The 13,686-nt window shown below is 36.6% G+C and overlaps 1 protein-coding gene across 2 annotated transcripts in view; it reads right to left on the reverse strand.

Annotated features, from left to right (window-relative positions):
- Positions 1 to 2,512: 2,512 nt before the first annotated feature.
- bcam (basal cell adhesion molecule (Lutheran blood group)) overlaps positions 2,513 to 13,686 on the reverse strand; it is a 53,467-nt gene continuing 42,293 nt past the window's right edge. Inside the window, exons 6-17 of one of the 2 annotated variants that reach the window (XR_013785668.1) lie at positions 12,391 to 12,573; positions 12,183 to 12,304; positions 11,951 to 12,095; positions 11,261 to 11,376; positions 10,674 to 10,815; positions 8,949 to 9,070; positions 8,714 to 8,855; positions 7,407 to 7,445; positions 6,446 to 6,587; positions 6,251 to 6,350; positions 2,950 to 5,454; positions 2,513 to 2,911 (exon numbers count right to left, since the gene is read on the reverse strand). Coding sequence is in view for 1 of the 2 variants with exons in the window: in XM_079444787.1 (XP_079300913.1) it covers positions 5,452 to 5,454; positions 6,251 to 6,350; positions 6,446 to 6,587; positions 7,407 to 7,445; positions 8,714 to 8,855; positions 8,949 to 9,070; positions 10,674 to 10,815; positions 11,261 to 11,376; positions 11,951 to 12,095; positions 12,183 to 12,304; positions 12,391 to 12,573 (1,256 nt within the window). In the remaining variant the exon portion in view is untranslated. Of the gene's footprint in view, positions 5,455 to 6,250; positions 6,351 to 6,445; positions 6,588 to 7,406; positions 7,446 to 8,713; positions 8,856 to 8,948; positions 9,071 to 10,673; positions 10,816 to 11,260; positions 11,377 to 11,950; positions 12,096 to 12,182; positions 12,305 to 12,390; positions 12,574 to 13,686 lie in introns of both variants that reach the window. The other variant, XM_079444787.1, reaches the window with a different exon arrangement.

A 13,686-nucleotide genomic window follows, 5' to 3' on the forward strand; every position in this document is an offset into this window, starting at 1 on the left:
TAAGTACTACATAAGTACTTTCTAAATGAGGTCAAATTTAACTGTTAATGATTCCGTTTCCAGCAGTGTTGGTATTGATAACTACAACTAAAACTATTAAAATATTTACAGAAATTAAAGCTGACTTCAAATAAAAAAGAAATATTACGAGAAATGTAAAAATTTTGTCTTTGTTCTCAAAAGTTCTCAAAAACAGAACTAAATCAAATATGGAAAAAAAGACAAAAGCACATATAAAATTATTTAAACGTAAACTAAACTTAAAATGAAAACTGTAAATAAAAAATAGAAGCTAATTAAAAATATAGAATTAATACTAAAATAACCCTGATTTCAGGCTGGTTTTTGGACCACTAAAGTAATGTGGCAGTATTTCTCTCTATCTTAATCACTCACTCACATACTAACAAGGAGTATGGAGTGGATGGGAGAATCATCATTAAATCAATGGAATAGATCCAGACATCAGTGTCTCCATTCACTAAATACAAATGCCTAGCAATGTGCTTGAGAGCATCTGATACCTGACTCACTTACATCCCGTCTTTCTCTGTCTTATTATTCACATCATTCTCCAAGCATCCTTCCTAATTTTCTCCATCTACAGATCTTGTCCATCTGCAGCCTATTAACACGTCCTTTCTCTTCCTATAAAATGTCTTTTCTTATCTGAAACAATCATGATTTCAATTCTTTTTCAATTTTCCGTCCTTATTGTCATCTCAATATCAAACTGCATTAACATGCATTTGTTCCTGTGCTGCTGGTCTGACAGGTGAATGAGCTCCTGTTAGTGATTGAACTGTCAGAATCAATGATTTAAGAGGGATCCGCAGATGGTTGTCTCATTCCTCAAACTCACATGGACAGTGCAAGCAAATAATGTTAATCAAGCCTAAGGGTGTATCTGGCTTAGTATGTATTTTTTAAAATGATCGCCTTACATGCAAATTTCAACACAGGAGGAATTTCAGCACCTTGACTGACACCTGGCAGGCCGGGGCAAGGATGAACGAGGCCGTGGGTGAAGGTTTGATGACATATTGCCTGTGTCATCTTTCCAAACATGCTGTGTAGGTAGGCAGCTTCCTGCATTTTAAGACACAATCATGAGAATGTGTAGGAAGTGTCCAGCATTCACAATTCATCCAATACTGTACATCATGCGTTTTTAGTGATTACATATACTTCAAAATGGCATAGAATATTGCATATATGTGTAAAATGGGATAAAAATACAGACATGAGACCACTTCTATTCTGACAGCTCAGTAACATACAGTCAGTCATTACTAAAAATGTTGCTATGAGCTTCTGTCGTGGAAAATCTGATTTAATGAAATTGTGATGAAAACGAAAAGACTAAAAGTTTGTCTTTGTCTTGCTTTTAATTTCTGCAGAAATTATCAATCTATTCAGAGGAAAACGAGCTGTGAGCAGAGTGATACCCCACTCTCCCAGCACCTGTTGTTTATACCATCCAAGAAGATACATTGTTGAAAACAGATAAGACCTTAGCCAATCATGTTACTCTGTGCACATCACCCCATAACACATGCACAGCACATGTACATCATAATTATATGTTTAGTTATTAGTTCATGATTAACACATATTAAAAATGTTATATGAGATTAGTACAACATATGCAAGAAAGACTAAATTAAAACTTCCCATAACACTTCTTACATGACTGGTTACAAAATAAAATAAAAAATGAATGTTTAGATGTAACGATTGAGTTTGCGCTTAAATTATTATATGAAAAAAACTGCGTGCGGAGAGTCCAAACCTAAATCATGACGTATATATATTTTTTGGCCCTCTCCAAACCCTTGATAGGTTCCTTTGTTGTTATTTGTCTTTCTTTTTTACGAGTAATATTATCTTTGTGGTTGACCTTGCTGATATTCGAGACTTCCAAAAGAGACAACAAAAACTACTTACTTTCACAAACCCACAGTTGGGAGAAAAACTAATCTGGGTTTCAAGATTAAACGAGTTAGAAACTGTATTCCAGGTAGGCCTATGTGTCACATCGTGTTGTTCCACGCTCGACGACTACAGTGTAGCAATCATCAGGCAATTGGTTCCTATAGCAGAATATCTCTAAATACGACTCTCACAAATATAAAATAACCAAACCCCACGCCTATCTGATTACATAATGTAATGATCGTACTTAAATGTCATTCAATTCAGAAGCGTGTATCTGTCCTCAAAGAAAATAGACTACTGTCTTTACATGTAGAAATCCCTTACGGGGTTTCTTAATGATTAACAAGATCATACATGATATAGTCACTTACCTGACGGTTCAAACAGATTAATGCCTATTAAATCTGAACTGGCATTAGAAGTAGAGAACAAAAACTGAAACCCCAAAGGGAAACTCAAGATGAATGTTAAGAAGTTGAGTAACATGTTTAACATATACTCCAATGGATTATCTATTTAAATTATAAAGTTACCTGAGGGTTACAGTAATTTTAGACACAAAAAAGAGACAGTTTGGGATTTGTTGTTGTAATTGCTGTTGTTTTGCAGTATAAACTCTACACAATTCCAATCAGAAGAAGACAGGCTACGAAGTTCACAAATGCGTACCACAAATATACAGTATACCTGGAGGGCACAAACAATTGACATCCATAAAGTATGACATCTTATTCAAAACAGCACTTTTCTTTCTTGCAAAACCAGCAAAATCATTCAGTAGTTAAGACGTGTATTCTTAAGAAAACTTTTTTGTTACACATTATTCTAGAAAATGGGCATTCAAATATCTTGTATGCAAATATTGACCATAGCTATAAATCACACATTGCATTGACAGAACATATGACTACAGTTTGAAAAATGAAATCAGTAAATGTAAAAAAAGAGCATCAAGATAAAAGTAAAAAATATTCTATGAGGAGTCTAAAACAGAGGCCTTCGTAAACGGGCCATCATACATTTTCCAGTGTTTGAGATGTTCAGAGATATTTTAGCTCATGTTTTATGTGTATACTGGACAGTTAATACATATTGATTCATTAAAATACTCTCAACTACACACAAAGACTCAGTAGGTAAAAAAATAATAATGTTATATCCAAACCAAGCCCTCTCCCACCCTCCATCTGTCTCATTTCTCCTCAGTCCTCGCTTTACCCTCATCCAATTGTACCAAAGCTTCTGACTCTAGAATCACTGTTTTGTTGGTACAGAGAAACACTGTATAGTGAAGTGACATTCATCCAAGTATGGTGACCCATACTCGGAATTCGTGCTCTGCATTTAACCCATCCAACGTGCACACACACAGCAGTGAACACACACACCGTGAACACACACCCGGAGCAGTGGGCAGCCATTTTATGCTGCAGCGCCCGGGGAGCAGTTGGGGGTTCGGTGCCTTGCTCAAGGGCACCTCAGTCATGGTATTAAGGGTGGAGAGAGCGCTGGACATTCACTCCCTCCACCTACAATTCCTGCCGGCCTGAGACTCGAACCCGCAACCTTTGGATTACAAGTCCAACTCTCTAACCATTAGGCCACAACTTATACTGTATGTATACCATATTCAGAAATTGCATAAATGTTTGAAAAACTGTCCCTGGGTGTTGCTCTGACACGCAGAGGACCTGACTCAAAGAACAGCAGATTGTGAATCTGTTATTTGAAGCAAATAACAAGGCTCACAGCTTTGTTTAACAGTAGGGCCTGGGAGAAAAATGACAGGGTTTTCCAACAACATAGTGATTCTAGAACGTTCCAGCTGTGCCACCTGAACAACAGTGTGCTTTTACTGAGAAAGATACAAAGTACATATAAATGCAAAACACAGAATCCTGTCATATACAAGCTTAAAAAATCATTTTTACACCCCATGTTCACTCATATGTTTGGTTTTAAAAAACAAAGTGAAAGCGGCAATGGATAACAATATTGATAAATAACAAAAAGGTTACCACTCTTTGACAACAGTGGAAAAATTGTGGCCCTGCCCTTCAACTTTTACCAAGTTTTCTTGTTTATCTCCTTGCTCTCAGAATTTAAAGTGATAGTCCACCCAAAAAGGAAAATTACCAGTATGTCATCATTTACTCACCCGTATGTCATTCTCAGTGTTTTTATTTTACAATGAAAATCAGTGGGATCCAGTTTGGTTTTGGACTCCATTGACTTTCATTATGTACAAAAACAGTTCAAAATATCTTCATTTGTGTTCCATAGAAGAAAGTAAGTAATTTAGGTTTGGAATGATAATGAGGATGAGTAAATGATGATAGAATTTGTTGTTGTGTGAATCACATAACTAAACAGAAAGCAAAAACTTTTAACCTTTAAGAAAAGGCTGAAAGCGTTTAATTTGATATGTTTCTTTAAATATAAATAATGAAAAACTTAGTGATAATAGTGTTGGGAAAACTTCAAACAGAATAGTATATTGGGACAATATGTTCATTATGATTTCTGCTCAGCGAGTAGATCATTTCCAATCACGCTCAGCATTTTAATAATCCAAAAAGAATAGTGGAGTTGAGATTATATACAAAAATTTTAAAAGACGATGGACCTGTCCTCTAACCCATGTGTAATAATTACAGAGTTAGGTTAAAGTCTTTGAACATGTGCGGGCTGTTAAATGGAATTCAGTGCAGTACAGAGGAAATGAGATGATTGAGTTAGTTCTGTAACTCTTCCACAAATCCCAGACTTGAGCTGAATGGGTCCATGCAGTCAGATATATGGTTTGAATGGGATTCTCACACACACCATTTCTTTTCCGTCACCTCTGGCTTTTGGTTATAGCTCAAAACATACAGGTGTGGGACATGTAGTCATGGTCTAAAATATCTAAGGCATTGAAAGGGACAGCTTGACAGTGTGTATAATGGCACATCCATATGCTCCATGCAGATCATGGCAAAAGCGTATAGTCTGTAGGGTTTACTAATCAGGGTAATGGCACATGTGCAGTTCACAATCAAAAATGTACACAGTAAGTGCAGTTTGTAATGCCAAAATAGGCTGTACTGCGCTATTTCAACAACATGAACTAATTGACATAACCAGGGTGCAGCACAGCATGAAGAGCAACATCCAGTGTCCACAGTGAATTTTCTGCTTTGTTTTGGGTAGAAGAACACGGCATTAAGCTGTGCTCTATTTCATAGTTGTACTACAAAGATTGACTTGATTACACAATCAGGACACAGTATGTACCCTTATCAAAATAATGCCAGATTTACATTTATTGCCCCTCCCACTTCCCTCAGCTCAACATCATAGCCCCTCCCAAAATCTTTCAAAAAGAAAACTGTACAGCTAAAATGAATTCCTCTTCTCTTTCCTCCATTTCCTCTCTTCTCCTCCTCCTCCATCAGAGCACTCTTAATTCATCACCATCCTCTACGTCTCTGGAGATCTTGTTCTTACTTGTATCTTTTCTTCTTTTTTTAATCACTGTGAAAGGGGAAAGGTTGTTAATGAACAAGTACTATTTTTACTGGCCATCATTTAGCTGCGTAAGGTAATACAATTTTGGAGATTAAAGACTATGTCTACTTAAAAGCATAGTTTACCCAAAAATGAATATTACCCTATGATTTAATCACCGTCAAGCCATCATAGGTGTATATTACTTGCTTCATTCAGACGAATACAATCGGAGTTATAGTAAATAATGTGTTGGCTCTTTCTTTATAATAACAGTGAATGGAGGCCAAGTGAATTGAAGTCCAAACAAGTGCATCCATCCATCATAAAAAGTGTTCCAGTCATTTCTGGGGGGTTAATAAAGGCCTTCTGAAGTGAAGCAATGCTTTTGTCGGAGAAAATATCCATATTTAAAACTTTATAAACTGTAATCTCTAGCTTCTGCTAACTGTTGTACACGCATTCATGAGAGAGTGGCTTTCCAGCAGATGATGTAGGACGTAGTCATGGCAAAAACTCTGGTGAGAATATGCTAGTCTCGCAAGAACCATGTTTTGTTTACAGCAAAGGAAGTCTTCTATCATTTAGAGAAATTTCTATTATTTAAAATACAATCAAATTTAGTATGATCACTTATTCTTTTATTTATTTTAATGAGTACAGGTCAGAACAAGTATATATTTACATACATGTATCTGTTATGCTGAATGATGATAGAACATTATTTCACCTGTTTTTTGTTTTACATTTTTGTTGTACAATAAACAATTTTGGTATGTACAGCTGAGAACCACCTTGCTACAATTTGCCTTTGACCCCTCACCTGTTCTGTATGTGGTTTGTTAAGCAGACCAGCCTCTTCGTTGCCTTTCTCACTGGACTTCATCTCCACCACAATACCACCATTCACTTCCCCAGATGCCCTGCATGGAGAAAGTGACAAAATTTATGAAATGAATAAATGGAAATGTGAACACATGACTTGCAAATGTTTGTTATCATGGTTCCTGCTACTCACACATCCTTCTTGTCCTTTTTCCCACAGCTCAGCTTGCCCTTCTTACTAAGGAAGAAGAGCAGAGCCACCAGGATGAGAAGCAGCAGAACGCACACCACCACGGCGATGACGACCGCACTCGAACCTCCCTGCTGTTTCTCCGCTGAGAAGATCAAACGAGAAGATAGTTGGTGAGAGGTTAATGGGGAGTGTGAAGAAGTGATGAGTTTGGGTGGGAGAGGAAGAGAAAGGGGAACACAGAGGGGGAACGGGCGTGCTGAGGAGGGTGGGGAGGAAGTAAACCAGAACAATAAGCAATTGTTCTTTTGTCAACATTAAAACGAGACCCAAGTAAACAGTGATAAATAAGGTCACAGTCTGAGAAATGATATACAAACATGCATACAGACAATTGCATACATACACACTATTTTATTCTCACGCAAAGACAGAAAGGCAGCAGGGGTTATACAGACCTGTAAACACAGGGTTTCCTTTGAGCAGCATTATGGGAAAGAGAAAGTTGAGTCCGATTGAACAGCACACAGGAAATATACACTCTACCATTAACCCACATACACACACACACAACGAGGCCCATCACCAAGATGAAGACAAACACATACAAACACTGAAGTGACCACACAAGCTAAACACTTGACAGCACACTCAAGGAGGAAAGGACGGTGGTATTAAGAGACAAACACCCAGACACAGAGAGGAAGGAAAGAGAGGAAAGTAAAATAGAACAGAATCCTTTATTGTCCCAAATGAGGGAAAAGTTAAAGGTGCAGCATCAACAAAATGAAGGACGGACATCATACAAAGATCACATACGTAATACAATATACAATATACACAGTGTTTGGTAACAGTACATAATATACAGTGTAAAGGCCTGGAAAGCTAGATCATGGAGTATGTACAAGAAAGAGTCCTGAGAGGGAGAGGAGGAGCAGAGAGAGCTGGGACAAGTGTCTACCTCGGTTAGCAGCATTGGGATTTGATGATTTGTCTGGATCTGTACAGAAGAAATAAAAGAACAAGATTCAGAGAATGGGTAACATTTTGAATGTAAATCAGAGTCTGTGGAGATATGTTTAGTAAATCTGAGTAAATACACTGTGTTCAAAAGTTTAGGGTCAGTTAGATTTTTTTAAAAGAAATTTATACTTTTATTCAGCGATGAGCATTAACTTGACTGCAGAAGATTTATTTTTCAAATAAATGCTGTTCTTTTTAACTATTTATTTAAAAAATCTCCTCAAAAATCTTAAACATTTTCCCAACCATTTTCAACACTAAAGACTGGAGAAATGGCTGCTGAAAATTCAGCTTTACCATCACAGGCATAAATTACATTTTAATGTACATTAAAATAGAATTAACTTATTTTAAATTGAAATAATATTTTACAATTTTACTGTTTATACTGTATTTTTGATCAAACACGCAGCCTTGGTGAACATAGACATGTCTTTCAAAAACAAAAAACATTAACAGAAGTGTCTACAAGGCTATAAAACTCAAGCACAAGTAACCATTTTATAAACAGGGCTCATGAATATCAATTAGGTAACAAAACTAGAGATTTGAATGAGCACATCAAATCATATTCATGAGCATAATTTTTCTAGATTTTGATGTTACAACCCTTAGCCCATAATTCCACCCCCCATGAAAAACAATAAAATCCAATAAGGATGACCAATTATATTTTCTAAAATGTGCAGCATACAGCCATAGCACACTGCATAATATATGGTATCCCACAATCCACTGTGCACTTAACCTTCAGTTTTCAGTGTATTAAATGAACTAGAAGCAATATCCATGATTTTTTAAATCTTCTCAATTTACTATTTAACCGGATTGCCAAAATTCAGACATTTTTATACAAAATGGGATAAAAATATCAGAATAACTGCATTCCTATATAACTGAGATATCTGGTTGCTACTGGCTGAATAAACCATGCAACATAATGAGGTCATGTGACAATGTACAAAAGCACTGTCTGAAATGTCAATGCATTGTGCATACCGATTTCTGAAAAAAACAAAAAAACAAAGCAGTAGGCTGTACAGCATCTTTGCTGCGGTGCTTTTTTATGTTGCTGCTGGTTTATATGTACCAAACAAGACAAAACTGCAAGTTAACCCCATGTTTTCTGTCTGATATTTACCCAGCACTGGGTTGCAAGTGGGGTTATTTTTAACTCAGTCATTTTTAGAGTGTAGTATTCCAGTCCCAGCATAGCCTCAGTCTGTAAGAGTAGCATGCACTAACCTGATTTAATGGACACCTTGAAGTTCTTGCTGTCTCTTCCATGCCTGTTGTATGCTTCACAAATCACACCATCCTCCAGAACCGCAGCCGAGGCCTCAAGAGTAACTGTGCTGATAACCGTATTCCCCACTACTGTCACTGACTACACACAGACAAACACACAGATGAAAAATACGACGAATACAGTTTTCTGATTTAAGTTCAAACCTAATCTATCTGAAGCATGTTCACGCACCTCTTTGCCAGAAGGTGTCCAGGTGAACTGTGGAGCAGGATGACCAAGAGCAGAGCAGTTGAGAGTGACCATCCCTCCTTCCTTAACAAAACCATTCTGTGGAGCAGCAATCTCAGGTGCACCTTCAAAACAAAAACATGTATATTATCAGTGGCCAATATTTGAGTTCATTTGCTTTTAACCTGTCTTTGAGTTGTTAATTCCTTTGTCAGCTGATGATGTGGATTCTAAATTAAGCCTACCACCAGATCTTAACAAGTTTGACATCTGCCTTTTCTGAGAATTCAGTAAAGCATCACATACATATGACATTATATTCCATGTGCTCAGAACCAGGGAAGAATTTATGGACCATGGTATGAATGCCTCGCCATCCTTTCTTGGAAACCAGGAAAAGGTGTGAACTACACCCATGAATACTATAAATGGCATGAAGGCATATAGAACAAAACCAGGAAACCAACCATAGAATGAAAGTTTTTTTCCGATGGCAAAGATAAGATACATGGGACCTTCCCTGGTGTTACAGTTTGTCTCTCATACTGCAGGACAACAAAATGTTTAACAGCTTATGTTTTATTATAGGAATTAGTTCAATATTGTTAGTGGCCTTGGAAATATTCCTCCTTTTGGCATTTCAGGAAGTTGCCTTGAACCAAATGTAACATTTAATTTGAATGATAATTGGAAAAACAACATTTTTTGTGTCCTTCTGAAGTAGTTTCTTATTATAAAAAATCTCTCTCGTGCTTTAATGCTACAGCATCCCATATTAGCTAGCTAAGCTACTATTTACATATTTAAGAATTCTTATCATAATGTATATATTTACAAGTTGAACATACATGAGTAGCTTAATTCAAGTCTGGGACCTTATTTGTTATTTTGTCTCCACCCTGAGTTGGGGTGTATAATTAAATTTGTATGGTGGAAGCAAACTGTTATGGATCATAATAACCTGTAAATGTGAATATTGATAGTGCCATTTAGTTTGTAAGCATTTTGTTTACTGCCAGACAACCCAACCCATTTAGCTGGTTTATGAGCAGACTAACATTTCCCATCATCCTCTATGGCAGCAAGAGAATGATAAAACACGCAGATCAGCATCAATTATACACCTAATGTGCATTCTTTACTCTTCATTACGGTGCATTAGCACTAAAAAGCTTCCTGAATATGAAAGATGAATATGAAACTGAAAAAAATTACTCTAAATCACACGAGCGCACATCATATTGTAATTATAATTTGAAAGAAGAAACTTCCAAGAAGAATGTGAATGCAGCATCTGTTCTCATTTTCATGGTAACAGACCTCACGATTATAGATGACTTATAGTATGACCTGACTTATTGAACAGTAATGTACCATCGTTTAACAACCTAAGAGATTTGTCTTTGAAAGTTTATAATATTGTTTCACATCATGTTATACACAGATTTTGTGTTTTTACTAACAGTTGAGCTTGACTGGTCACTCTGAGCAGAAAACAAACACACTTCACTGTTTTCTTATGGCATTGAACTCCTACCTGTTTCAAACATAATATCCACACTACGGAAAGCAGCTGGTATAACAACAAGCGTCAGCAGTTTGTTGACAGCCCATAGTTTAGTTCTATCTCTTGAAAGCAAGCTGCTTTGATACTGATGACAGCTTGTATTGACACTTTGCACTGATAAACTACTATAAACTGTGTGTGTCTATGTATGCACTTAGTACCTGTGACGGTAAGGGTGACATTGGCTTGTTTTCGAAGACCTGGCACTGAAGGTACAGCTCCGACACATAAATACACACCAGCGTCAGCCAGAGTCACTGACTGGAAAGTCAATACACCCGTCTGCGACAGCTCCTTTGAGTCCTATGGCATGCAGTGAGATCAAATGAGATCACTATTACCACTGTTTTACTCACATTTGTGTCATTCCAAACCCATTAGGCTTCGGTTCATCTTCGAAACACAAATTAAGATATTTCATGTGAAATCTGAGAGGTTCCTGTACCTCCATTTTTGTCCATTGTGCTCCAAGGGGAAAATTAACCTTCCCCTTGATTAAAGTCCTATGGGTTTGGATTTATAATAGAGTGAGAAAATGATGCAGAATATTCAGTTTTTGGAGAAGTATCCCAAAATGACAAAAAAACAACAACAACTGCAAACTCCAAAGATGGATACAGCATAGCACCATTAGAACTAAAAGAACATTATCCAGGGGGGGGTGCATCAAAGAGAGAAACATCACAGTTGAGCAAAAAGTGAGGAAAAATTGGCATGGAGATGGAGGCTTGTTGAAATCGATACATGCCTTTTTCCACTGCAGGGTGTATTCATCAGAGGACTTGGTCTTACACTGAAGCTCCACAGTATCTCCTTTAGCAGCAAGCAATGGGCCTTCTGGAGTCACTGCCACAGGGTCAAGATCTGACAGAGTGACAAAAGAATGAATATAGCTCAGAAGTGATGGAAAAATCAATTAAACATGAACTTAACTGATCCTTTGCTAAGCCCCACCCTAAAACATTACCGATCAATCCTAACTTAGCAACTGTTGCTCTAAATTGATCTAAAATGTAATGTTCCCAGGATAATAAGGCACATAAAATGACAAAACTAAAATTCAAATTAGAACTAAAAATATCAAAATAAAATATAATTTAAAACCTGTGAACTAGCACCAGGACGCCAGTGAACCGAACGCTCTTTGTTTGCACGTGTCATTGTTAACAATAGATTAAATGAAACGGGACAAAATTAATCTTGACAAACTATATACATTAGAATTTGGCCCAATTTAAATATTTGCCTTCGCCGCAGTATTTGATCATGTTATTCATTGAAGTCTCTTTTTCATTCCAGTGAGATGGTCTGTAAAGCTTGTCTAAATTAGCACTGGCAATGAAGGAGGGCAGAGGTTAACAAATGATCAGTTCTGTGTTTCATTTAGCAACTCGTGCAGTTTACTGTATTCATTATAGTGTCTGGGACTGATACTTACAGTGCACAATTAAGCTTAGCGTTTTGGTAAGTTCGACATCAGCTTCAGCATCAAAATCCATAGCTACACACTTATAGGCTCCAGCATCCTTTCGAGAGACATTCTTCACTTCTAGCATTCCTTTCAATCCCTCCAGTTCTCTGTCCTTATGAGTGAGCATGTAAATACACGAGTGAGAATAATATTGTCAGCTAGATCATTTGGTTGTGATTTGGCATGAATGGACTCTCACCTCTTTATAAAATTCAAACTCGGGCTGAGGGTTTCCATCAGTCTCACACTCCATCAGCACATCATCCCCCTCTTTGACTGGCCCCTGATTCTTCAGTTTGAAGAACACAGTTTCTGTTGAATCTGATTGGAGGAGAAAACAGGATGAGGAGTTTGAGGTAAATGAGCATACAGTTGACACATTGTGAGTGTGTGCACGTCAGACTCACAGAGCAGCGAGAGGTTGAACTTATCGGAGCTCTCCTGTTTGATCTGGTTATTTGGCATGCTGTACTCCACCGTGCAGTGGAAGACTGATTTAGCATCGGCTTTAACCGGCTGCATGAACAGTATGCTGGTCATGGTGTACAGGCCTGAGGCTTCCTTCACCACACTAGGTATCATATATGTTTCTGAGAAAGATAGAGGAACATAATTAACTTCACTGTAAGGTGTCTAAAGGTCTGTGAAGAGTAGTGAAATGCTACTATGCTAATTTAAAAAAATGCATATATATGTATATATTCTGAAAGGTACTGAATACATTTCAGTATTTTGGAGGATTTTTGGGTATTGTATTAAAAAGTATTAAATATATTTTAGAATATATAAACAAACAAAGTAATATTGTGAAATAATACTAGAATTTTAAATAAATGTTTTCTATTTTAATATATTTTAAAATATAATTTTTTCCTGTGATTGCAAAGGTAAATTACTCCATTCGTAAGTGTCACATGATCTTTCCGAAATAGTTATAATATGCTGATTTTGTGCTTAGGAAACATTGCTTATTATTATCAATTTGGAAAACAACTGCTTAATATTTTTGTGGAATCTGTAATGCCTTAATAGAAAGTTTAAAATAACAGTGTTTTGGTTATCTGTAAATATCTGTAACTATTTACACATGTAAATATTTTGATAAATTAAATGCACCTTTGCTCAAAAATTCTTATATATATATATATATATATATATATATATATATATATATATATATATATATATATATATATATATATATACACACACACACAGTCCGTGTATATTAGGACACAGGCACAATTTTTATTATTTTAGCTGCTGACCAAAACATATTGAAGTTACAGTTATATAATGAACATGGGCTTAAAGTGCACACTCTGAGCTTTAATTTGGCTATTTTCATCACAATTACAAAACAATTACAGCGCTTTAATTTGTAAAGTCAAGTCAAGCCACCATTATTTATATAGCACTTTTTACAATGCAGATTGTAAACGGAAATAGTGTGTCGAAATAGTGTTCCGTTATCCTCTGGCCAGACGAAACCAGCAGTTTAATTCTAGCCTGCATAAAGACATTGTGCAGAGGACTCATCTGGTTCCCATGGTCTTGTCCCGATGGCTGTATGTATATATGTACCTCCCTCCTTTTTCAAAGGACCATAAGTAAGCCATTTCATGGACCCATGTGGGCTATTCCTTCGTTATTTCTACATCAATTAAGCAGGTAAAAGGTCTGGAGTTGATTATAAGTGTGGC

This window comes from Barbus barbus (genome assembly GCF_936440315.1).
Source record: "Barbus barbus genome assembly, chromosome: 21".
Classification (NCBI taxonomy): domain Eukaryota; kingdom Metazoa; phylum Chordata; class Actinopteri; order Cypriniformes; family Cyprinidae; genus Barbus; species Barbus barbus.